The 25544-nt window shown below is 43.2% G+C and overlaps 1 protein-coding gene across 2 annotated transcripts in view; it reads left to right on the forward strand.

Moving 5' to 3' along the window:
* Positions 1-25544, forward strand: part of LOC126336612 (uncharacterized) — a 219274-nt gene that overhangs the window by 61625 nt on the left and 132105 nt on the right. For both annotated transcript variants that reach the window (XM_050000481.1, XM_050000482.1), the window contains one exon: positions 12814-12966. In XM_050000481.1, coding sequence (XP_049856438.1) covers positions 12814-12966 — 153 coding nt within the window. The remainder of the gene's footprint in view (positions 1-12813; positions 12967-25544) is intronic.

Consider the following 25544-nt stretch of genomic DNA (forward strand, 5'->3'; position numbering starts at 1 on the left):
ATGAGGATAAAATCAGAGAGATTAGAGCCCACACAGAAGCATACCGACAATCCTTCTTTCCACGTACAATACGAGACTGGAATAGAAGGGAGAACCGATAGAGGTACTCAGGGTACCCTCCGCCACACACCGTGAGGTGGCTTGTGGAGTATTGATGTAGATGTAGATGTAAATTCAAAATGTCCTGTGTTGGCTAAGGATTTCTACTAAGCCTTGTCTTTTTACCTATTTGATTCTCTGATGCCTTCATCAGTTCATCTTTCAAACCTACCTGTTTATCTTCTACTATTTTCCTTTTCCCAGTTCTAGTCAGTCATTGACTAATGTTCCTTTTGAAACTCCTAACAATCTCTGGTTCTTTGAACTTATCCAGATCCTACCTCCTTAAGTTCCTACCTTTCTGCAGTTTCTTCAGTTTTAATCTACAGTTCACAACCAAAAATTGTGGACAGCATTCACACCTTCCTCCAGAATTGTCTTGCTGTTTTAAATCTGGTTCTGAAATCCCTGTCTTACCATTATATAATCAATATGAGACCTTCCAGTGCCTCCAAGTAACCGTCTTCATTTCAACAACTCCTTGATGACATGTGGAGCAAGTATGTGGAGCTGCTGTACAAACCGAAACATTCAGCAGCTGTGCATACCAGCTCCATGTATCATCAGTGAGACTCATGCCTGAAGACAATCACTTTTGGCTGTAACCAGGCATCACACTCAATTAATAAATATTTGTTGTGATCTGGCATCCCTGTTCTTTCACAATGTTAAACATGTTCACTGTCATTCCAGTATGACTTCAAGCAATGGAAAATACGGGAAGGAATAATAACAATATTATGAAAACGATAGATTACTACTCACCACATAGTGTGGATGCTGAATCACAGACAAGCAGGGTAGGGGTGAAGGACAGTGAAGAGCTGCTTGTGTCAGCATACAGGGACAAAGTGAGTAGTGGACAGGGCAGCTAAGTGCAGTCGGGAGGTTACATGGAAGAGAGGAGAGGGACGGGAAAGGAGAGACTGTGGGTACATTGGTGGAACGCAGGGCTGTGTAGTGGTGCAGTGGGAACAGGGAAGGGGATGTGTGGGTGAAGGACAGTGAGTAATGAAGGTTGAGACCAGGAGCATTACGAGAATGTAGGATTTAGTGCAGGATTTACTGAAGTTCAGATAATCTGATGTTGGTAGGAATGTACCAAATGACATAGGCTATGAAACAGTCATTGAAATGAAGAACATTGTGTTGGACAGCATGCTCAGCAACTGGATGGTCCAGCTATTTCTTGGTCACAGTTTGTCAGTGGCCATTAATGTGGACAGACAGGTTGTTGGTTGTCATGTCCAAGTAGAATGCAGCACAGTGGTTGCAGCTTAGCTTATAGATCATATGTCTGGTTTCACAGGTAGGCCTGCCTTTGAGGGGATAGATGCAGCTTGGTGCTGGACTGAAGGAGGTGGTGGCTGTGGGAGTATATATGGGATGGGTCGTACATCTACTTCTGTTACAGTGATATGAGTCATGAGACAAGAGGTTGGATCTAGTGGTTGAGTAGGGATGGAGGAGGATACTGTATAGGTTCAGTGGGCAGCAGATTACCACTTCGGGAGGAGCTGGAAATGTAGTGGGTAGGATATTCCTCGTTTCAAAGCACTATGGGAGATAGTCAAAACCCTGGTGGAGAAAGTGATTCAATTGCTCCAGTCCTGGGTGGTGCTCACTCACCAGGGGAATGCTCTTCTGTGACTGGATGGTGGGACTTTGGGAGGTAGTAGGTGACTGGAAAAAGTAAGGCATGGGAGATCTGTTTCTGTACAAAGTACTACTACTACTACTAAGGTAGAGAGGGTAAGTACAGCATGTGAAGGTCTCAGTGAGACCTTGGTGTATGTCAAGAGGGACTGTTTGTCACTACGCATGTGGCAGCTACAAGTGGCTAGGCTGTATGGAAGAGACTTTTTTGATATGTAGTGGGTGAGCTCTGGAAGTGGAGCTATTGCTGGTGGTTATTAGGTTTGATATAGACAGATGTACTTATATAGCCATCTTTGATGTGGAGGTCAACACCAGAGTAGTTGGCTTTTTGGTTGAGGAGGACCAAGTGAGCTAAGTGGGGGAAAAGGTGTTGAAGTTCTGGAGGAATGTGGACTGGGTGTCTTCACCCTTGATCTAGATCATGAATATGTCATCAGTGAATCTGAACCAGGTGAGGGATTTGGAATTCTGGGTGGTTATGAAGGATTCCTCTAGATGGTCCATTAATATGCTGAAAAAGGATAGTTCCATGTGGGTCCCCATTGCTGTACCACAAATTTGTTTGTGGGTGATGGTTCAGGATCATGGGTGACATCTTCGTGGTCTAGGTCAAGGGTGAGGACACCCTATCCACATTCCTCCCAAACCTCTACATTATCTCCCCCATTCACTTTACCTGGTCCTCTTGAATCCAGTAAGTCAACTTCGTCAATGTTTACTCCACTTCAAAGATGACTACATCAGTACCTCCATTCATATCAAGCCTACAAACCACCAGCAATAACTCCATTTCGACTACTACCACCCATTACATACCAAGAAGACCTTCTGTACAGCCTAGCCAATGGTGGCCACAGTAATGATGAGAAATCCCTCTCAAAATGTACCAAGGGTCTCACTGAGGCCTGTGACCATAATTACCCTCCCAACTCTGTACAGAAACAGATCTCCAAAGATCTCCCATGCCTTATCTCTCCAGTCACCAACCATCTCCCAAAGTTCCCGTCTGGCCACAGGGGAGTATTTTGTTGGTAACTCAGTACCACACAGGACTCAATCACATTCTCCATCAGGGTTATGACTATGTATTGTCATGCCCTGAAATGGGGAATGTCCTACCCACTACTCTTCCCATGCCTCCCACTCCGCCCACTGAAGCTACACAATATCGTCACCAATCCCTACTCAACACCTACTGTTAATCTCTTGCCTCATGGCTCATATTCTTCTAGTAGACCTAGATGCAAGACCTGTCCCATACATTCTCCCACCACCTACTCCATTCCAGACACAAGCATCACCTATCCCATCAAAGGCCGGCCTGCCTGTAAAACCATCATGTGACCTACAAGTTAAGCTGCAACCATTGTGCTGCATTCAATTGGACATGACAACTGACAAGCTGTCCCTCTGGTTGAATGGCTACTGACAAACTGTGACCAAGAAACAGCTGGACCAACCACTTGCTGAGCATGCTGCCCGACACAAAATTCTTCATTTCAATGACTTCTTCACAGCCTGCACCATCTGGGTCCTTCCTACCAACACTAGGTTTTCTGAACTGTGCAGGTGGGAACTCTCTCTGCAGTGTATCCTATGTTACCATAATCCTTCTGGCCTGAACCTTTATTACTCATGTCCTTCACCCACACATCCATTTCCCTGTTTCCACTCCATCACTGCGCAGCTCTCTATTCCACCAGTGCACGCACTGTCTTCTTACTTCTCTCCCTTTCTGCACCCCCACCCCCTTTTCTGTCTCGCCTCCCAATTGCACCTAGCTGCCCTACCCTCTCCCCACCTTGTCCCTGTGTGCTGCCACAAGCAACACTTTACCATCCCTCACCCCTACCCTGCTATCCCGTTTCCTTCCCGTTCCAATCTCTTCTATACTTCCACCACCCAGACTGCATCTCCCATCATAGACTGTTGGTGTGACTGTGTGTGTGTGTGTGTGTGTGTGTGTGTGTGTGTGTGTGTGTGTGTGTGTGTTTTGTCTAATTAAAAAGAGCCTGTTGGCCAAAAGCTCACTTTTCTAGCAGTCTTTTCTTTTTGTATCTGTGTGTGACTCAGCGTCTCCAGTATACGGCGAGTAGCAATCATTCGTTTCATAATACTGTCAGTACGACTTCAAAAATACACGCTATAGCAACATGTGTTCCTTGTACTGACTTTCTTGCATCCATAAAACCACTTCCAATGCTAGCATCCATATGTCACTGAACTGAGTTTAAGTCTTCTTCATAGAGTTTGTTATTTGGTACACCACTGATATAAAAAGACACACAGAGAGAGCTTTTGCTCAGTAAGTGCTTTACTTTGTTTAAAGCCATCCTGCTCTGTTACTTATTACTTACATCCAGCTGTGCAATTTTTGGCTTACTTCTTTACACATATATTCTCACTTACATTTAAGTAGGGGCTATTTCAGTACAGAGTTTTAAAAGTTAATGAAAGCTCGAAACTGAACACATGGTCTCTTCTTGGATTGTGTTTGTTTGCCTATGGCTATTGATTTGTCCTTTGACCATTTAACGTAATAGTTATATTAAAAACAAAGATTCCAAGACTTACCAAGCGGGAAAGCGCCGGCAGACAGGCACATGAACAAAACACACAAACACACACACAGAATTACTAGCTTTCGCAACCGATGGTTGCTTCTTCAGGAAGGAGAGGGAAAGACAAAAGGATGTGGGTTTTAAGGAAGAGGGTAAGGAGTCATTCCAATCCCGGGAGTGGAAAGACTTCCCTTAGGGGAAAAAAAAAGGACAGGTGTACACTCGCACACACACACACACACACACACACCCTCTGAGCCATCAGATACCCTTGCCTTCCTCCTGCTCCCTGTCTCGTTTCTCTCCTTGTCCACTCCAGCTGACATGGTCCCTCACCCCAGTTTACCTGCAGAACCTGTGTTCAGCTGGCACAATGTAGCTGTACAGGTGTGTTTGTGTGTGCTTATGTATATGTGTGTATCGACTATATTAGGAAGAATGTAGATTGCTACTCACCGTAAAGATGGCCTGTTGAGCTGCAGAAAGGCAAAACAAAAAGACTCTTGCACATGATAGCTTTGGCCAAAGCCTTCTTCAGCAAAGGAATGTGGTTACCAACCAGATATCCACTGCCAAACTTTGGCCAAGAGCAGAGTACACCATTGTGTCACACAACATGCATCTGAACACAACACACTTGATTTCAGTGGCTGCTTCACGATCTGGACCTTTTGGATCCTTACCCTATGCAACTGTCTTTTCTGAACTGCACAGATGGGAGTTATCCTTACAGCACATTCTTCGCTTTTGAAATTATTCTGGCTTCAACATATGGTAATGTTATATCTTCAACCCATAAGCCCAACAGTTTCTCCCCCCTCTATCCTATCAACTCCTCCTTTACACACATCCCACCCTTGTCACATGCTGCCCTTTGTCTATGCACCAACCCATCCTTTCTCTTGCCTGGCTCCTCTACTTTTCTGCTCTCTTGTCTTTCCCCCCACACCTCGCCCCATGTATTTGTGCCTGGCTGTCTTGTGAGGTTGTCATCTAAGTCTCTGCATGTCCCTTCAGACAGAGCTCTTCTCTCCCCCCACCTGCACCCTGCTATCTTTTCCCACCCCATTCCAGACTGCTCTGCTTGTGACAATCATATTTCAGTCAGAGCCGCCAGAGATAGCAGTCATGTGTGCATTAAGTGTGCTTGTTTGTGTTAATGTGTGTGTGTATTTTCTTTGGTGAAGAAGGCTGTAATGTGTGACAGTCTTTTCATTGTATCTGTACATGACTCAACAGGTCATCTTTACAGTGAAATGCAATCTATCCTTTTCCTAATATTGTTGATATTTCAACCTGGAGTTACCATTGTTTGATTTTTTTGTATGTGTGTATGTGTAATATAGCCAAAAAAAGGATTTAGCTGGAAACCAGAAGAAGTGTTCAGTCTTATTTGTGTGCCTGTCAGTGACTTAATGCCTCTACTATTCAATAAATCAAAAATATGATTTGCATACCCTTGTGGAAGGCAGATGTTCATATCTTTTCCCCCTTTTTGCCAAAATGGAAAGTTCCCCTTGTGTTGGCTCAGACTTTGTCTCATGCCAGCAATAATGGAAATAATATCTGTAACATTTAGGCTAGAACTTAAAATCATTCTGTGATCTTTATTGAATTGGATCCATTTCTTATATTTTGTGTTGTGCAATCACCATACTTTTTGCCCATGTGAATCTTACCTATCATTCACTGATGTGGGTGATGTGATCTGAACAATCTATGGCATCAACAAGTACGAATGACATATCTCCACCATCGCAAGTACTTTGACTCTGTAACTTAATGGCCCATGCCATCATGTTTGTTCACTTGGCTGTACGACTTATTGTAATGTGGACATCTGTAATGAAATATACCGAGTCTTACAGAAATGTGTGTTTCCTTGCACTACAACCCAACCAAAATTCCTCAGAGGTGACCCTGAGTAAGGATTTACGGGCCATTTACTCATAGTGCAAGTATATTCCTGCCTACCGTGTTGGCTTTGTTTACACCTTCATTCGTTCCGCTTGGCCATGTAACCTACCGCGCAGCATGTGGATACTGTAGCTCCTTCACCTACAATGGGACATTCCATTGCCTCACCACCACCTGGATTCTACATGTTTCCTGCAGTTTTGTCACCTCAACACTTTCACCACTTGACAGTGCAACATGTGACTGGAGACTCAGGCTTTGTCTCTCCAGCAAGTGTGGATTGACATGTGCATTTCAAAAATGATAACGAGGAGAGCAAAGTTCCTGCATTTAATCATGCTGATGTGGATTCTGCATTTACTGCACAAACTATGTATCAGATGCTGGCTGCCCGGGCGACCATTACGGCATTGCCGTGTGCAACCTTGCCTTTTTTAAGGACATACCATGTGTACTGACTATGCTTCCATGACGCCCGAGTGCTTTACTGCTTCATCAGTTTACAAAGTGGACAATTCTCAGTGTATATCACAAACAATTACAGCACAGTTTCTGCCCTCAATGACCATTTGGCCTCTCAGTGCACTTTATGGGCCCCCACCTGATGTGAACGTGCCGCATAGTGTTACTAACTGTGGTTTCCGCCCCTCCGAACTTGCCCCAGCTCGTCATGTCAACAGCCCAGTGGGAACATTTTACTGTGCTTCCCTGCATGCAGGTCCGCTATTTTCTACCCCCACCCCCCACCCACTTCCTACCTTCCCATGGCACTGGCCATACCTTTAGTGTCGGACTTCCACACCACGAACGTTGTATCGGACAGTTCTACATCATTTCCTTGTGCTTCAGTGCCATTATCATCCGTTCCAACAGATTGCTTGCTTGCATCCTACACAGTGCAGTCTGTGTTGACAGCATCAGTACCACATCACTGACAAAAATTCAAAATTCCTGTGCCTCATGACTGAACTGCACGGGCACTCAGACCTGATCTGTGACCTACTTCTGAGGTCACCGTGAATTTTGAGGTATGATTTCGCAAAACTGACTATCATCGAGCGCCTCTTGTGTTTCCCACAAGAGGTTATTCTGCAAACACTGTATGGGGAACATCACGTCGACTGCACCCCGTCCCAGCTTTGAAACCTGCTATGCCTCCTGGTCAGCGAGCAGATGATGCTGGACAAAACCCTGTGGTCAGTGTGGTTATCAAATCTGCCTACAGATCTCCAGGTTCATCTCCTCCCCCACACTCTGGAATCCATTGGTTTGCATCTGCGGATGGCTCACCAGGTCTACTCACTCACACACCAGTGCCAACAGCAGGATCTCACACAACAGGTTGGCACTCCTGCAATGGTAGCTCACCCAGGTGCAGGCAGGGGCAGGCCATGCTCTGCCCCCAGACTGCTGTGCCACCTGCAGATCCAGCACATGCACACACTGCCCACCGAGCTGCTGCATATCACACTTACGCCGACCCCCTCTCCCCCCCTCCCTCCTCTGGTGTACGAATCCGAAGACTTAGAGGATGATTGGCCACCTCCTCTCTCAATGTACCCTCACTGTTGGTACTACTCTCTATTCAGTGACGATGGAAAAAAGTGCCACCCCCCCCCCCTGTGCAAGCATCTGAAAAGCCAATTGTCCGATAAGTGCCAACCCATGCTACATGCCATCTGTGGCTCCGTCCCATCTTAATAGTACCTAAATCGATGGTCACACATCCCCTCATATGCACACGCTCTCTCCTGTGAGCCATTAACTCAACTGCACTCCAGACTTGCAGCTCTGTCGAGCTTCAACTCCACCCCTCTAACAGCCTCTCCCTCCCCTGGATCTTCAATGTGGTGGACATCGCAGAACCAATCCTGGGAATCGACTTCTTATTACACCACCACCTGTCTCCAAACATAATTTGAGGTTCTCTATTTCGCCACAATTCCAAATCTCACATCCCTTGTGACCGTGCTCCACCACCTGTTCTGATTGTAAATGCCATTAACTGTTTAGTACAACAGTGTGCGGCTCTTGCGAGCAGGATTTATGCAACTGTGAATTACATCCTGGCATAAAGTGCCAAGACCTTTGCTTTCCACTGTGAGAACACTGCTTTGAAATATCGCATTGCATGTGCCAAGGACGAGCTTGCCACGATCACTGCCCACATAAATTCACACTGCTCGGCAGTGCTGACACATGAATTTCATCTGCTACACCTGACAGTTCTGCTGACAACAGCACACAGGTTAGCAACACATCATCTATCTCGTGTGAGTCCAGTCTCAACCACATAGTGTTACCCCCACCTCCCCCGCAACCATCAAGTGTGTTGTGTTCAACGTCTCTCTCACCTGTTTCGCAAACTAACACACGTGCGCCTCATGAAAATCCAGCCATTTGGGCTTTGACCATGCCCCCCACCGCCATGCGTGCACCCATCCAGTGTGTAGATAAACATTACCCCCCTCTCGCACCTCCTCGCACGGCTCGCTCAATAGCTCCATGCATGACAGCAGTGCCGCCACCACTGAGCACACCTCTCTTGCGCACTATGGACAATAGGCAGCCTCTGCCCACTCCACTCATGCCTGCCACATGCTCGGCAACCAAGCCATGCGCCCCTAATAAACTGACCGACATCACACCTGGCCCATATGCAGTCATCGAACATTCAGTTTCCACAGTGATGAACAGAACTGTTCATCACATCTGAGGGACCACCTATTTGTCACTAGACTTACCGCCGTAACCCACACAAGTTATGCTCAGCTTGCCAGCAAGTACAGGAATTTCTTGAGGCAGGAATTTTACAGCGCTCCGATAGTAACTGGTCGTCACCCATACACCTCAGCCCTAAACAGGACAGCTCCTTTCGATTGCGTGCCAATTACAGATGCTTGAATGCTAGAACTGTTATGGACAATTATCCTATACTGAATTTTTCTGACTTCACTCACCTTCTCACGGGTGCTACAATTTTCAGTGTACTGGATTGCAAACGTGCTTATCACCAAATCCCAGTGGCATGCAAAGACATTCCGAAAATAATGACTATCACCCCCGTCGGGTTGTATGAGTACCATTTCATGCCATTTGGGTTAAAAAAATGCTGCCCAGAAATGGCAACCCTTTATTGACTCTCTCTTGCTCCAGTTCAACTTCTGTTTCATATATCTTGATGATATCCTGCACTTCAGCAAATCTGCGTAAGATGACAAAAGCCACATCATGATAGTAAAATGACAGTCTCTCATCAAACGGATTCAAGAACAACACTGACAAACTGCAACTGCACCAACAATCTGTCCAATTCTTGGGGTACACAGTCTTGGCCACTGATATACACCCCCTAAATTGAAGGTACAATCAATCTTATTCTTGCCACTCCCCACCACATACAAAGAGTTCCTTTGGTTCTGGGAACAATTAACTACTACTGTTGTTATTTGCCTGCTGCAGCCAGGACCCAGGGCACCCTCACTAATGCCCTTGCCGGCAAGCAAACTTAAGGGTTGTGCTCCGTTCCATGGATGGAACGAATGCATGCAGTATTTTAGGCCCTGAAAGACTCTCTTGCATGAGCCATCACCCTCATTATCCAATCTCAGATGCTGAACTCTTCATCACCATGATTGCCAGTGACTCCATGGTAGGCACAGTCCTACAACAGCATCACAATGACGTGGTCATGCCACTTCAGTTCTTTTCGAAGAAACTTTCACGTGCCCAACAAAAATATTCAGCCTTCAACCATGATTATTTAGCAGTTTATGAGGTGGTGAAACACTTCTGCCCCAATGTTGAGGGACGACCTATGCACATCCTGGCCAACTAGAAATGAGTAGCAGATCCCATAAGCAACCCCCCTCCAAGACCCTGCCCCCCCCCCCCCCCCCCCTCCCTCTGCCGCCCTGTCACTTTTGGCATCTCAATTTCATTTCTCAGTTCTCTAATGATGTCCCTCATTTCAAAGACACCAACAACATCATTGCAGATTTCCTTTCCCACATTAGCACAATCTCAATGGTTGTCGATCTTTCCGACCTTGTGTCCCTACAGAACCTGCTGCAGTCGCAGGTTTGAATCTTGCTCTTGCATGGATGTGTGTGATGTCCTTAGGTTAGTTAGATTTAAGTAGTTCTGAGTTCTAGGGGACTGATGACCTCTGATGTTAAGTCCCATAGTGCTCAGAGCCATTTCTTTCTTCTTTTGAAGTTGGGTGCGACTCCTCCACCAGCACCCACCAACTCCTCATCCCCACCCCCCTACACTGTTCAGTGTTTGACACACTACATTCTCTAGCACAGCCTGGAATTAAGTCATCAACATGCCTCATGTCCAAATGATCCGTGTGGCGAGACATGAAGTGTGATTGTCAGACCTCGGCCCTGAAGCGCATCACCTGCCAGTGCAACAAAGTCACCAGGCTCACTGTTCCACCTCTCTGCAAATTCAACATTCCTTCTGGCCGCTTTCACCACATACACCTGGACCTCATCGGCCCCCTTGCCCCCTCAGAGGGCTTCAGCTATGTTCTTTCTTGCATCAGTCAGTTATCTCAGTGGGTAGAGGCTGTACCACTCACCAATATAACCACTGAAACTGTGGCTAAGGCTTTTGTTTCTTCCTGGATTTATTGATTCAGCTGCCTCGCTACCATCACCACTGACCAGGGCTGGCCGTTTAATTCAGCACTCTTCACCCAACTCTGCCAGATGTTTGGTATCAACAAATGATGCAAGACTGCATAAAATTCCCAAGCAAATAGACTCGTTTGTCTATGGTGAAAACCCTGTCCTCCCTGGGGAGCTGTAACAACCTACCTGCCGTGACAAACTCATCCCCCTTCCCTAGTTCATAAGGCAGACCCGAACACATTTTACAAACATTCTCCTGACACTCACCCCCCCTTCCCACCCTGTCTAGCCATAATCCCCCCCCCCCCCCCCCCCTCCGTCTTATGTACCCTACAATCTCCTTTCATGCGAGTTCGTTTTCCTCCACAATGACACCATCCGGGCCTCGCTTGCCCCACCATATTCAGGCCCATACGAGGTCATAAACCGCACTGCTAACATGATGAACATCTAGGTTAAAGGTTCGCCATTTACTGTTTCTCTTCACCTCGTGAAACCAGCACACCTTGACACAGCGTCTTTCACACCCAATGACATTATGCAGCATCCCAGCACTGAGGACTCACACTCAAGCTATGGCTCCTCAGAGCTGATGCTGCAACCCTCACCTGAACATGCGTCTGCGTCACCATCACCGCCCTTCCTTGGGTTCTTGCCCTCTCTCTCTACCTCCTCCTCCCTACCCCCTCTAGTGGTTCTGCAAACTGATGTCCTACCCAAACATGTGGAGGACGTCACCATCCTCATTGACAACAACCACATCTTCATCCTGCTGCAAGACAACTCGTCCCACCTGACTAGAGACCTGGCTCATCAGATGATCGCCACCTCCCATCTGCTCCCACGTGGTGTCAACCGCACGCTCCTCTGCGCTATGGTAACCCCACTATGGAGAGTTACAGTTTGAATGCTGCCAGCCGATCACGTGGGGGACATGGTCCCTTCCCACACCGCTCCATCCTCATGTGCGGGCCAAAGCCCCATCTGCCCACACTACCTACAGGATTTTCACATTGACCTCCTAGTGTGGACCTTGGTGCAATAACCTCTGGAGAAGGATATCTCTATCGCATCACTGTTGTCTCCCTCACACTGCCTTCACCACCAGACACAGCCTCCTTCCACTGCACTCAAACTGTGTTCCACACTGCGGAAGGGGGGCGGGGGACTGTGTGGTGTCGACAAGTACGAATGACACATCTCCACCATAGCAAGTTCTTTGACTATGGTAATTTAACAGCCCACACTGTCTTGTTTGTTCAGTTGGTTGTATGACTTATTGTAATGTGGACGTCTGTAATGAAATATACCAAGTCTTACAGAAATGTATGTGTTACCTTGGGCTGTAACCCAACCGAAATCCCAGAAACCAGTTTCATTGGCAATCTTATCTGCAGTTAGCAGTGTATGTATTTGGATTAATTCTTCAAGCCAGAGCCACTGCACATATGCTTCTGCATCAGTCTCAGTTCTCCAGCCAGTCTGACGTTTGTCTTTGAAATGTACTAACTGTCCAGACAAATTATGAAATAAATAAAAACAATTTGATATGGTAGGCAGTATTTCTCTGTGGAGTTTTTTAATTCCTTATTTTTAGTCACAAAAATTGCCCAATTGGCTGCTTCTCTTGGGTCAAGCACTCTCCCTGAGTTGACCCTACTTTACCTGCTGTTTTGAGCTATAAACATTGGCTGTCTGGTGCTGAATGTCACCAGTTTCCACCAGATTGATGCCAACATGAATTGACAATTGCGTAGGATTTTCATTACAATTGTATAGCTTTGTGTATATATAATTGTAATGTACTTAGTGAAGTATCCACCAGTTAGTTAATATTGATTTTGTCATCAATTTGATTAAAAATTGTGTACTTGATGAACTGCAGAAGGAAAGGAAGTACACAGAATCAGACATTCATTGTTAAAATTTTATTTCAGTTGTGCTACCAATCACAAGGTACTGGAACACTGTTTGTTCTGGAACTTCTAATGGACAACAACTACAAGGTACTTGCCTTGACCGTAAGCAGTGTTATCTGGCTGGAGGCACCAGCATGGGATCATGTGGTGTACTGGGAGCCTGCTGTCTCTGTGAGTGCTTTTTTCTAAAACAACTACTAAGATGATTGAAATGTCAGATTAGTTTTAAGTCCAAAAGGTTCTGTGAAACAGTATATTTGAAAGACAATTAGCTAAAGAGTATGTGAGAATAAAGTTTCAATATTATTTTTTTTCAACTTACAACTGAATAAAGTAAAATTGAGAAAGGGGTTAGATCACCAGGCCATGGTCCAAGGTGTATTTCTCTGTCTAATGTTCCATCTCTAGAGACATTATCAGAGTGTATAAAAACTCAGAAAACAGTCATAATCTCAAATGAACTGACCATCCATCGTGTGGCCACTTATAAACAGTTGGGTCGCTGAGCTTATTTGAAATTATAACCTGTAATAGTGTCACCAGCATTGGAAAACAAAGTGTTAGTCAGACAAATATGCTTTGGATCAGAGCCTTAGATCCATAAACCAAAAATCAACAATCACACAAATACCAGCTGTGAAAGCATTCATTGTAAATCGCCTTTATTTGACTCACCTAAAACAGATTTATTTTATTTATCTATTGTATAGTTGTTAACTGGGATATTTACAACATTTTTTTCCCCTGAAGATAATTAGGACATTTTATGCACAATTTTCAGTGAAGCAATAAAATAAGATCTGCTGTACAGAGAATGTGTTTGTAAACCGGATAGCACAAAAACATGTACTATAATAGAAAGTACTACAAATGAAAGTAAATGTAGTTTGGTAACAGCAATTCATTTATTACTAATCATACTTATAGTTTACAGGTTATTAACAGGAAATATCTTAAGCTTGATAAAACAGCTAGAGACATTTTTAATAAGATTATGCAAATTAAGTGTAGTGCCATCATTTGTGGATCCTTTACCATTGATTATCTCTCAGATAATAGTTATTGAGAACACAGAATTGTTGATATCCGGCTTTCAGTTGTTTGCCCCAGAACAATTCCCGTTGAAATACATTGTGCAAAAGCCACTGACAATATTGTTTTTAGATACAACTACATTCCGTAACTTAGGTTTAATGTGAAATGTTATGAATGAAATGAAATTTCGTGTGGCTAAGGCCTCCTGTCGGGTAGACCAGTCGCCTGGTGCAAGTCTTTTTAGTTGATGCCACTTTGGTGACTTGCATGTCGATGAGGAAGAAATGATGATGAAGAAAACACAACACCCAGTTCCTGAGTGGAGAATAAAATATCGTGACCAATTAGGTTCAGATCATTGAAAAAAGTATTGCATCAAGGAGTCATTAAGAATAACTCAATCCCAGTGTTTGGACAGAAATTATCAAAGAAAGCCCAATACTTCTATCTCACAATACTTTTTTTGTACTAAATAATTCTTAAACAGTTTTTGGAATGTTGTTTTACTCATATCATCCCACAAACCATTTGGCAAGCACTTTACTAGTTGAGCACCAGAGTATCGAGGGTCTTTCTCAACAACTCTCAGTCTCTGTGTTGAAAATGTATGTTTTCTTCTATTGATGTGTTCTCTTTTATTAAAAAACTGTTCTATATATGTGCAGAAATGGAATCATCAATGTTTGTAGTTCTGCGGGAGTCACGTTGTTTTTATTTAGAATGGTGCTATAGCCTTTATTGCAGTACAAACATTTTCTGTTATTGGTACTATAGTACTGTACACAGAAGTTATTTATTGGCATAAGGTGCAAGCAGCATCATAATAAATAATACAGTATTTAATTTACATTGCAGATACATTATCACTGTTTGAGATTATTAGCTAATACCTGATTCAGTCGCATTAATATGACCACCATCTATATCCAACGTCAATGGTCAGTAATCACTCGCAGATGACAGATGGAAGCACTAGCAGTGAAGGGTGAAGGGTACATAAAGTGTTTTTCTTGGGGAGAGGGGGGGAGGGGGGTTAGTGGAAAACAGTGCAGTCATTGTCATATTGAAGAAGTGAAGTGATTTATCTGACATTGAAAAGTGCGTTATCATTGGCTTTTGGGCCAAGGGTAAAAGCAGTTTTGAAACAGATTAGTTTGAAAACTCTTCATGTGGCATCATAGTTATGGTATACTGTGCATGATATCCAAAACTGGCACTGGGACAACTGTGGTGCATAATTAGCCATAGATGACAGGGATGAACAATACCTGCAGAGCTGTGTGCAGGGGAATAGATGTGCAGTTGTTGAGCAACTGACCACCCAGATGAAACATGAGCTACCATTATTGTCTCTCTATGGCCGTTCAATGAACATTGCTATTTATGAGGCTCCACAGCAGTGTCCGTTTCATGCATAAGTGCTGACTGCTGGAATTTACACACTAATACTGCAACTGGATGTCCACTGAGTGTTGACAGGTGGCCTTCCCAGATGAATCATGTTTTATGGTCCACTGGACAGGTGGCTGTGTGTGTGTAAGGTCCTGCAACAATCATTTACCAGGTCCAGCCAGGAGGAGGGAGTGTTATGGCCTGTGGAGTGTATTCATGGCATTCACTGTGTGGTCTCATCATTCTGAAAGGCACAGTGGATCAACACAAGTATGCATCTATCCTTGGGACCACATCTATCCCTACATGCAGTTTGTTTTTCTTTGGCTCAATGACAACAACCAGCAGAACAATGCTAAGTGTCACACAACTTGCAGTCTACATGTGTTATTCAAAGAGCGGTGGGATGAGTTTACCGTACTCTCTTGGTAATGGCACTGGAGTTGGTATGGTTCCACATCCTTGTCAGTACCTTCCAGAACCTCATTGACTCTCTTTCCTGCACACCCATTTTGCAAAAGGTGGTTATTCAGGCTTCTGACAGGTGGCCACATTAATGTGACTGGACTATGTATAATTTCCCCCAAAAAATTGCACATGTAGCTTCTTTTATTGTTGTCCCATTTATAAATACAGTCTGAAAATCTTGCACGTTGTAGGCTGTGGTGAGAAATATTGTTAAGAGAAAAATCTGATATATTGTGCTGCTTCCAAATTAATTAGCATTGAAGTTAGCCAATCAGTCTGTTGTGTGCACAGATTCAGGCAGCCCACCAGAGATGGTGTCACCAAATGTGTTCTTCAGTTGGTTTCCTGAAACTGAACAAGACAGAGATACAAAAATTGGGCCTGGGATGGTAGTAAGGATTGAATCTGATCCAAAGGATGAGCAGTCTCTTCCACTTTCGTCTATGCTACGAGGATGACTGTCACTAGTTGTATATGGTGGACCAGTTGAATTTGCATGTGCAATGGCCTGCTTGGCTAACTTCATTGCTAATTAACTTAGAAATGTTGCAACACGTCAAATTTTTTTCTTCTCCATTATTTTTCAGCACAACCTACTCTGCAATACCCCAACACCATTACAAGCTTTTCAGACTGTTTCTGACCACCCTGCATACCTCTGTGGTATTCCTTTTGTTTCTTAGTGAACACAATGCATATTTCTTTTTCTTTAGATGTACGTAAGTCATTCTATGTGAACTACTTCATGAAATTAGCTATTGAAGTAAATGTGCTTTTTTCATCCAGTGAAGACAGACAAACTATTCTGAGAAAGTCTACTTACAAAGTTTCAAAACCAGGTTTAAATGATAACTATAGGAATATACTGCAGCTCCCCATAGATTGCTGCTCCCATAAGGATCATAGGACAAGATCAGATTAATTACAACACACATAGAGGCATTTAAACAGTCATTCTACCCACACTCCATATGTGAATGAAATGGGAGAAAGCCCAAATAGCTGGTACCAATGGGGCATACTCTTTGCCAGGCACTTCACAGTAGTTTGCAGATTATGGATACAGATGTAGATGCAGATGTAGACATTGATATTCACCTAATTTTTATCCAGATTTACCAATGGCATGTCATCAGTGTGTAGTAATTTTCCTCCTACTCACTGATTTTTCTTGTCGTTCATTAAGAGGTTGAACAATAGTGGACTAAACACAGATCTCTGAGGTACTGCATAGTTAATGGATATGACTTCAAATCTGCAATCAGTCTCTGTAGTCAAATATTGCTTTCTGTTTCCACCATACAATTTTATCCATTGCACTACATGTCATGTATGCCATCATAGTTTTGAAGAAATGAAATGTAAATTATTATGAGACACTGATTTACATTTACTGGGATTAAATCCTTTCAATACTTTTAGAATTAAATAGCTCTGAAGAAATTTTTATCAATTTTAACAGCATCACTTCAACGATGCAATTACAAATGCCCAGGGCAGCATTTAATTGTTACATAGTTAATTAAATAAAGGGGACAGGGAAGGTACTTTCTAGCTACTAACAAAGCCACATAACCAACCAGGCACAGAAGACAAAGAAGCAGAAGACAAGAGAAGACAATGAAATCTTTTCTTATATACTATGATACAGAGATAATAGAAATTACAATTCTCTGAGCACATATAGTGGCTCCATTGTAGTCACATATCGATAAAGTGATTTACATTACTTTTTTCAAGAAGCAATGCTATAGGTTGTGAAGGGTGTCTTGGCCCTGACTCCAGATCAAGGCGATATCACCAATGAACCTGCATCAGACTAGGGGTTTGGCATTTTGCAAGGCTAGGAAGGTCTCCTCTAGATGGCCCGTAAACAGATTGGCATAGGAAGGTATCATGTGGGTGCCCATGGCTGTACTGCAGATTTGTTCATATACCTTCCCTTCAGAGGAGAAGTAGGTCAGGATAAAGTTAGTAATGTGTATGAAGAATGAGGTAGTGGGTTTGGAGTTTGAATGATGTTGGGAAATGTAGTGCTCTATAGCAGTAAGACCATGGGCATGAGAGATATTGGTGTATAGAGAGATGGTGTCAACAGTGATGAGTTGGGATGCAGGAGGTAAAAGAGTGGGGATGGTGTAGAGTTGGTGAAGGATGTGGTTGGTATCTTTAATGTGGAAGGATTGTTTACAGGCAATTGGTTGGAGGTGTTGGTCAATGAGGTACAGTTTAATTGAAAGGAATTATTTTAATTGTGTACATGGCCATTGCACGTAGGCAGCTATACTGGAGCATCAAGCTTCACAGAGAAAAATAATTGTTTGAATATTATATTAAATTTGCTTATCATGTAACATTAAAAAAGGTAATTTTTTTATCCATCCTGAGTAAGACGGATGTCTTCACAATGGAATAAGCATGATATTTTTGGCCATAGCGCCCTGATAAAAATAGCCGTGGGTTTTAATGGACATAAAAGAGATTTTCTTTACTCAAACATTTTCATTTTAAATTAACAGAACATTGTTTCTCTCTTTTCAAAAAAGTAAGTTACGCAATAAACCTCAACACCATTTCTCCCATCTCCTTCACCTGGTCCTCCTCAACCCAGTGTGCCTGCTTCCTAGATGTTGACCTCCTCCTCTCTGATGCCTTCACCTGAACCTCTGTCCACATTAAACCCACCAACCACCAACATTACCTGCATTTCAACAGATGTTATCCCTTTCATACCAAAAAATTTCATTTATACAGCCTGGCCACCTGGGGACAGCACAGCATTGACAGGAGCTTCCTTTCCCAATATGCTGAGGATCTCACCTCCTTAGACAGGTGTGTCCCCTAGACCTAGTCCACAAACAGATCTACCATACCATTTCCCCTCACACTCCCAATCCTCCCACCACCCCCAAGAAACAGCCACAAAGGAGTGCCTTCTTCGTCATCCAATACCACTCTGGACTGGAACAACTGAACCATATCTTTGCTGGGTCTTCGATTAACCATTGTCAGGTGCTGAAATGAGAGACATCCTACCCGAGTTCCTTCCCACACCTTGTAAAGTAATGTTCCATTGCCCATCCAATTCCTGCAACATCTTTGTCCATCCCTGTGCCACTCCCAATTGCATCTCATTCTCTTAGGGATCATGTCCCCATGGAAGACCCAGATACAAGACCTGCGCAAGACCAGCACTTCCTATTCCAGCCCTGTCACATGCTTATCCTACTCCATTAGAGGCTGAGCCACCTGTGAAAGCAGCCATATCATGTAGCAGTTGTGTTGCAGTCACTGCTCAGCTTTTTATATTGGTATGACTACCAACCAGCTATTCACCAGAATCAATGACCTCTGCCATAATGTGGTCAAGAGCAAAGTGGATCACACTGCTGCACAACATGCAGCTGAAGATAACATGCTTGATTTCAATGACTTCTTCAATATCCAAGCCATCTGGATCCCCCCTCCACCACCCACTTTGCTGAAATGTGGAGATGAAAGTTACCCTTAAAATACATTCTCCACTTCTGTAACAATCCCAGCTTCACGATATCATTACCTACTGTCTCCACACCCTCTACCCAACAGTTTCCAACCCTTCTGCCGTATCACCTCCTCCCTGTTCTCATCTAACAACACTCGTTTTGCTTGCCATCCTCTCCCAGCCCATCTGCTCATCTTTCCCTGCTCCTCTCCTTCTTTGCCCCACTTTCCCAATCTCCCTGCCCCACAAAGTCCTGATGTTGTGCCTGTTGGCATTCTAGTCCCTGCACCTCCCCCCTCCTTCCCCTGTGCACTGCTGTCTGATCCCTGCCCCCTCCAGATTGCTGCTTCCATCCCAAGTGATAGTTGCAGTCTGGCCCAAGTTGCCAGAGCTGGCACTCATGTGTGCATGAGGTGTGCTTGCTTGTCAGAATGAATGGTATGTGCTTCTCTTTTTCTAACAAAGGCTGTGGCCAAAAGCTTTGTGTAAGTGTCTTTTTAATTATGCCTGTCTGCAACTTAATGTGTCATCTTTATGGTAAGTAGCAATCTGTCTTTTCTTACACTGTTGACATTCCTATCTGGCGTTTCCATTGTTTGACAGATTCTAATAGCCTAGATGTAGCTGATCCTGTAGATTTCTCTGTCTGGAAACTGTGGTATACCAGAATCACAATACTGTGTCTGTCTGTGAAATTAATCAGTCTGCTGTGCATAAGTGTCTCTAATATGTTTGAGAAACCACATGTTAAAATAGTGGTCTGTATTTCTCTGAATCATTCTTATCACCTTTCTAGTATATTTAGACTACTTTTAATTTCTCTGGAATATTCCTTTCTGAATGAGAGGTTTGTTGTATCCAATAATGATCCAGTTATATCTTCACTCACATGACTCATTAGTTGATTTCATATCTTCTACACACTGCTTGGGTTTTTGGTTCTGAATGTTCTTTTATGAGTTCCTGTTTTGTCACTGGTTCCAGGAACATTAGTAGGATAGTTATTAAAGTATTTTAGGATGCGTAGGTGCTTGATGATTTCTTTCATGCTTTAAAGTGTTTGTTTATTGAGTAAACTATCAATTTTTACTTCATTTATAACTATAATGTTCTCAGTTTTTATTGACTTAATAATACTACTATTATTAGCAGTCTTCTTACTATATCTTTCACTGTGAACTAGAGAATTTCAGTATAAAGAGTTACACTGTAGCATCTTACTTATGTAGAACTAGTATGGGAGGAGATGGAGTTGCTATGTATATAAAGATTAAACATAAATTCAGATGCTGAAACAAGTAGATTTTGTAGAGATTGGGATATAAAAGTAAATGTTTGTGAATCAGTATTGAAAAGAGTTGGCTTTTAATTGTAACTGCATGTAGATCTCCAGTGGCAAGTTTGGAACTGTTTGTAAAGCATATGGATACCTTATATGCTATCTGTCAGAAAACAACAAACAGTTATTATTCTGTGGTGATTTTAAAGTAGATTTTCTAAAGGATACTGACAGAAAAACCGATATGGAAACCTTGTTTGGCTTCTACAATTCTCTCTCAGTGATTAACTTTCCAACATTGGTGGATAAAGACAGTAAAGCTTTCTTCAGTGAAGCTCAGAACAAGAAAATAACACTATACCCAGGAGCAAATGATCTCTTGATCATGATGCACAGTTAGTTATAACAAGCAAGATAGCATTTTAAAGTATAGATTTCCTTAGGTGGAAATTAGTTAAAATAATTAATGACAACAGGAGAGAAATTTGTAAGAATGGTCTTCAAGAAATGTCCTGAAATAAAATTTGTAATGAACGAAACGTTCAGATAGAATTTAATCTATTCCATGATAAATTCATATCATTATTTATTAACAGGTTGCCTCATAAACTAGTCAGAGTGGACGTTAAACAGCTGTGTAAAAAAAGAAAAATGGATCATGGAGTACTAAAAACTTGTTTCCACATAATAAGCATGCTCACTTTCTTTTCTGAAACATGTGATGTATAACTCAAAGCATTTTTGTGAAGAAATTTAAATATGTCATTGTTAAAACCCACCATAAGAAAGGTGAGGAGGGATGTTGATGACTACCAACCTGTTTCACTATTGCCAACATTTTACAAAACATTTGATAAGGGTAATATACTCTGATCAGTCAGAACATTACAACCACCAACATACTATTGATATACACCTGCCCAGGTGATAGCAATGTCACCTGGTGAGGAATGACTGCTAGTCAGACACACCCACGGTGCATGTAGTATCAGTTAGTGTGCTGTTCACATCTAGAATGGAGAAGGCATGTGATCTATCTGAGTGAGACCAAAGGCAGATTGTGATGATCTGGAGGCTTGGCATGAGCATTTCAGAAACAGCATGACTAGTTGGGTATTCAAGGAGTGCTGTGATGGCAAACCCAACGTGAAACCACATGTATAGGTCATGGGGTTGGATGGTCACCCCTTGTTACAGGTGTCAGACATCATAGGCTAGGCAGACTGGTAAAATGGGAGAGGTGGTAAACTGTGTCGGAACTAATATCAGACTTTAATGCTGTCCAGGTACAAGTTGTCTGAACACACAGCGCTCCAAACACTCCTAACAATGGGCTCATGCAGCAGACGACCCATGCATGTGCCTCTGTTAACATCACATCATCGCCAACTACAACTGAAATGAACATGTGACCATCGGCACTGGATGTTGGCGCAGTGGCAGAGTGCTGCATGATCTGATGAATCCTGATACCTCTCCATCATGCTGATGGGAGGGCATGAATCTGTTGTCTTCCAGGGAACAGCTCCTTGACACCTGTACTGCATGACGGAGGGAAGTTGGAGGCGGCTCCATTATGCTATGGGGAATACTCATGTGGCATTCTTGGGTCCAGTGGTGCTCATGCAAGGCACCATGACAGTCAAATAGTATCGTACACTGGTTGCAGACCATATACACTTCTTCATGGTGATCACGTTTCCAAATGGTAGTGGCATTTGTCAACGAAATAATGCACCATCTCACAAGGCCAGGAATGAAGGAGTGCTTCGAGAAACATAGTATCGAGTTCCAATAGATAAGCTGCCCCTTCACTCCCACCCACCCACCCACACACTCGACAGATCTGAACCCAATCAAACACATTTGGGATGTGATTGAACGTGGCGTCAGAGCTCATTGCCCCCCTCTCTGGAATTTATGGGAGTTAGGTGACTTGTGTGTGAGGTTGCGGTGCCAACTCCCTCGGGCAACTTACCAAAGCCTTACTGCTTCCATGACATGACATGTCACCACTCTTATATGTGCTAAAGGTGGAGATGCCGGCTGTTAGGCAGGTGGTTGTAAAGTTCTGTCTGATCAGTGTAGGCTGTTGTACAATAGTATTCTACCTCAGCATCAATTCTATCATTAGTAAATCAGAAGTTGGTGTTCGGAAGACTTGCTCAACTGGGAATACCATTTGTACATTCATTCACCGAATTTTACAAGCATTAAATAACAAAATAGCACCAGTTAGTATTTTGTGTGATATATCTACAGAATTTGACTGCGTGAAACACAGTAGCCTCCCAGATAAACTCAGGTTTCATGGAAGAAGATAAATTTGTTAATGCCAGATATAAATTTGAGTGTTGGGACCTTTTTTCTGAAGGCATTTTCTGGAGCATAGGCTTGTATGGAAGTGAAATGTTGACTGTAAGCAGTTCAGACAAGAAGAGAATAGAAGTTTTTGAAATACAGTGCTATAGAAGAATGTTGAAGATTGGATGGGTAGATCGAATAACTAATGTGGAGGTACTGAATAGAACTAGGGCAAAAAGAAATTTATGCCATAACTTGATTAAAAGAAGGAATCAATTGATGAAACATATTCTGAGACATCAAGGAATCACAGTTTAGTACTGGAGGGAAGAGTGAGGGGTACAAATTGTAGAGGGATACCAAGATATGGGTACAATAAACAGGTTCAAATTGATGTGGGTTACAGCATTTATTTAGGTATGAAGAGGCTTGCACCGGATAGAGCAGTGTGGAGATCTGCATCAAACCAGTCTTCTGACTGAAGATCACAACAACATAAATGACCATATTTTATTTATCTGTTTATTTGCCCACAAAATCATGTTCATGGTATGGGTTGCAAGTTATAGCAATAATACATAGCTAAAGGAGCATAAGACTTTTTTTTTACATAGATTTATAAATATACATACACTGTAAAGGAAAGGCATTTATATTGCAGTGGTTTCTAAGTTGCAATCTCTGTTTTAAAATACAAAGTCAGCGTATGAATAATTGTTTTTAACTGCCTTCACATTCATGGTTAAGCCCTGAGGGGCTTATCATTTGTTTGCTGGTTATGGGCTTGGTGACCTGGGGGTTCCTGAACTGGGGATAGTTATTGCTGCCATTCCCCTTTCACTGTGAGCTCTGGGTGGGCTTCAGCAATCACTGTAGGGTGCAGAAATGGTACATTGTGTATAACAGGGTATGGGCTTCTCAGCTTGACCGCCTGGATTGCAAGGACATTAAAAACCTGTATAAAAACATGCTCAATCACAAGGTGTGTTGCACGTTCGTGTTACAGTCATTAGCAGGCAACTTTTGGGGACTCTGCCGCACTCCAGTTGTACAAGGCTTACCTAGGCATGCAGGACTCGGTCTAAGTAGCCTCTCTCTCTCTCTCTCTCTCTCTCTCTCTCTCTCTCTCTCTCTCTCTCTCTTGATGTTAGTGGGAACAAGATGGAACCCCCAAAATTTTCTCTTTGTCCTCCCAGTGGAATTGGTGGACCACTAGTAGGTACCAACATCCATTCTACCAAGAGGGCTTGGGTAACCAGTTCTCCAGATTCAGTTAATACTAACAGAATGCCTGCTGGTGTCTGAATGTGTTTGTAGTAGTTAAACGGAAAGAGGGAATCTTCGATAAAGTTTCACAATTCCACACACAAATAGGCTTAGAGGGTGTAGGTCGAACCTTAAAATCTGTCAAGTGTTTGCAAAATAGGATCCTGTTTGTCAAAACAGCTAGCTCCCAGCAAGTGAAGAAACTCCAGAAAGCTCAATGCCTCGGAGAATATGCAATTGAAACTGAATTACACAACACCTTTAGGTTAAGTTTTGCAACTTGCAGGGATCCGGTGGATGTTTCCCAAATTTCTCAAGAAGAACTGAAAGCTTGAAAGCTGAGTGGTCCCAGGAAGACACTGTTGATGTGCAAAACATCACAAAAATGGTCGATGGTGATATTGTCAAATCAGACTCTTTTATATTTACATTTAACAGAACCAAACTTCTAGAGCATGTCAAGGCAGGTTTCCTTTGCCTACATGTGTGGCCCTATTTCCCCAACCTAATGTGCTGTTTTAAATGCCAGCACTTTGAGCCACTTGTGGCAAATGTGATAAAGCCACCCATGATGGAACTGGTTGTTCATCTCCTCCAAAGGATGTCATCTGCTCTAGGGATCACCTTGTCTGGAGTAGGTAGGAACTGCAGTTTCTTCCTTGAAGAACAGAAGATCCAGGAGATAAAAACAGCAAAGCGCATGCTGTATGGTGAGGCCAAAGTTATATACAAGGCTATGCAACTGACCATGTTCACTGCCTCCTTTGCTTCCATTGTCAAATAGCCAGTCTAAAAATCCAAAGTTGCTACACAAATGGAGGCTGCTAGTGTGAGCACTACTACCTGCATTTGTCAAAGCACTTATGCCACTGCAGTTAACTTCGAAGCCTACCCCTCCCCCCAGAACTTCAGAAAGGCTATGGTTGCTGACACTGCAGAACTCCATGTCCCTTCAAAGATCCAGTCTTGCCCACTATCCAGTGGTGCAACTATCATTTCCACAATTGTGACTCTGAAGCCTCCTCAGATCAAAAAATCAAAGGCAAAGATGAAGAACTGCCCACTGATGGAGATGGAAAGTGTACAGTCCAACAATGTCAATGTCATCCTCTCTGACGTCTCTCTTGAACATTTTTCAGAGATAATGGACCTTGATGTTGTCCTGGAGCAATCATCTCACCCCAAGACTGAGCCGCCACCCATTGCGAGCTTCCCTCCCCAACAGAAAGTCAGGATGAAAGTGCTGCCCCTGTGATAGGTGGCTCCCATCCTACAATGAAACATTAGTGGTTTCAGGACATGAGTGAAGAACTGAAACTCCCAGCACAGGAATACCTCTTTGCTTGTGTTTGCAGGAAATGCCCTTTCAAGTGTCTGATGCCTCTGTACTATGGGCTATGTGCTCTACCATAAGGATGAAATCATTGGGAAAAGGATCAAGGAAGGGTTCATTGCATTTGTCAATATTGTGCGCCATCCCTCTGCTCTTCCCTTGGCAATAAACCAGCAAGCAGTAGCAGT

This window comes from Schistocerca gregaria, chromosome 2 (genome assembly GCF_023897955.1).
Source record: "Schistocerca gregaria isolate iqSchGreg1 chromosome 2, iqSchGreg1.2, whole genome shotgun sequence".
NCBI classification, from domain to species: domain Eukaryota; kingdom Metazoa; phylum Arthropoda; class Insecta; order Orthoptera; family Acrididae; genus Schistocerca; species Schistocerca gregaria.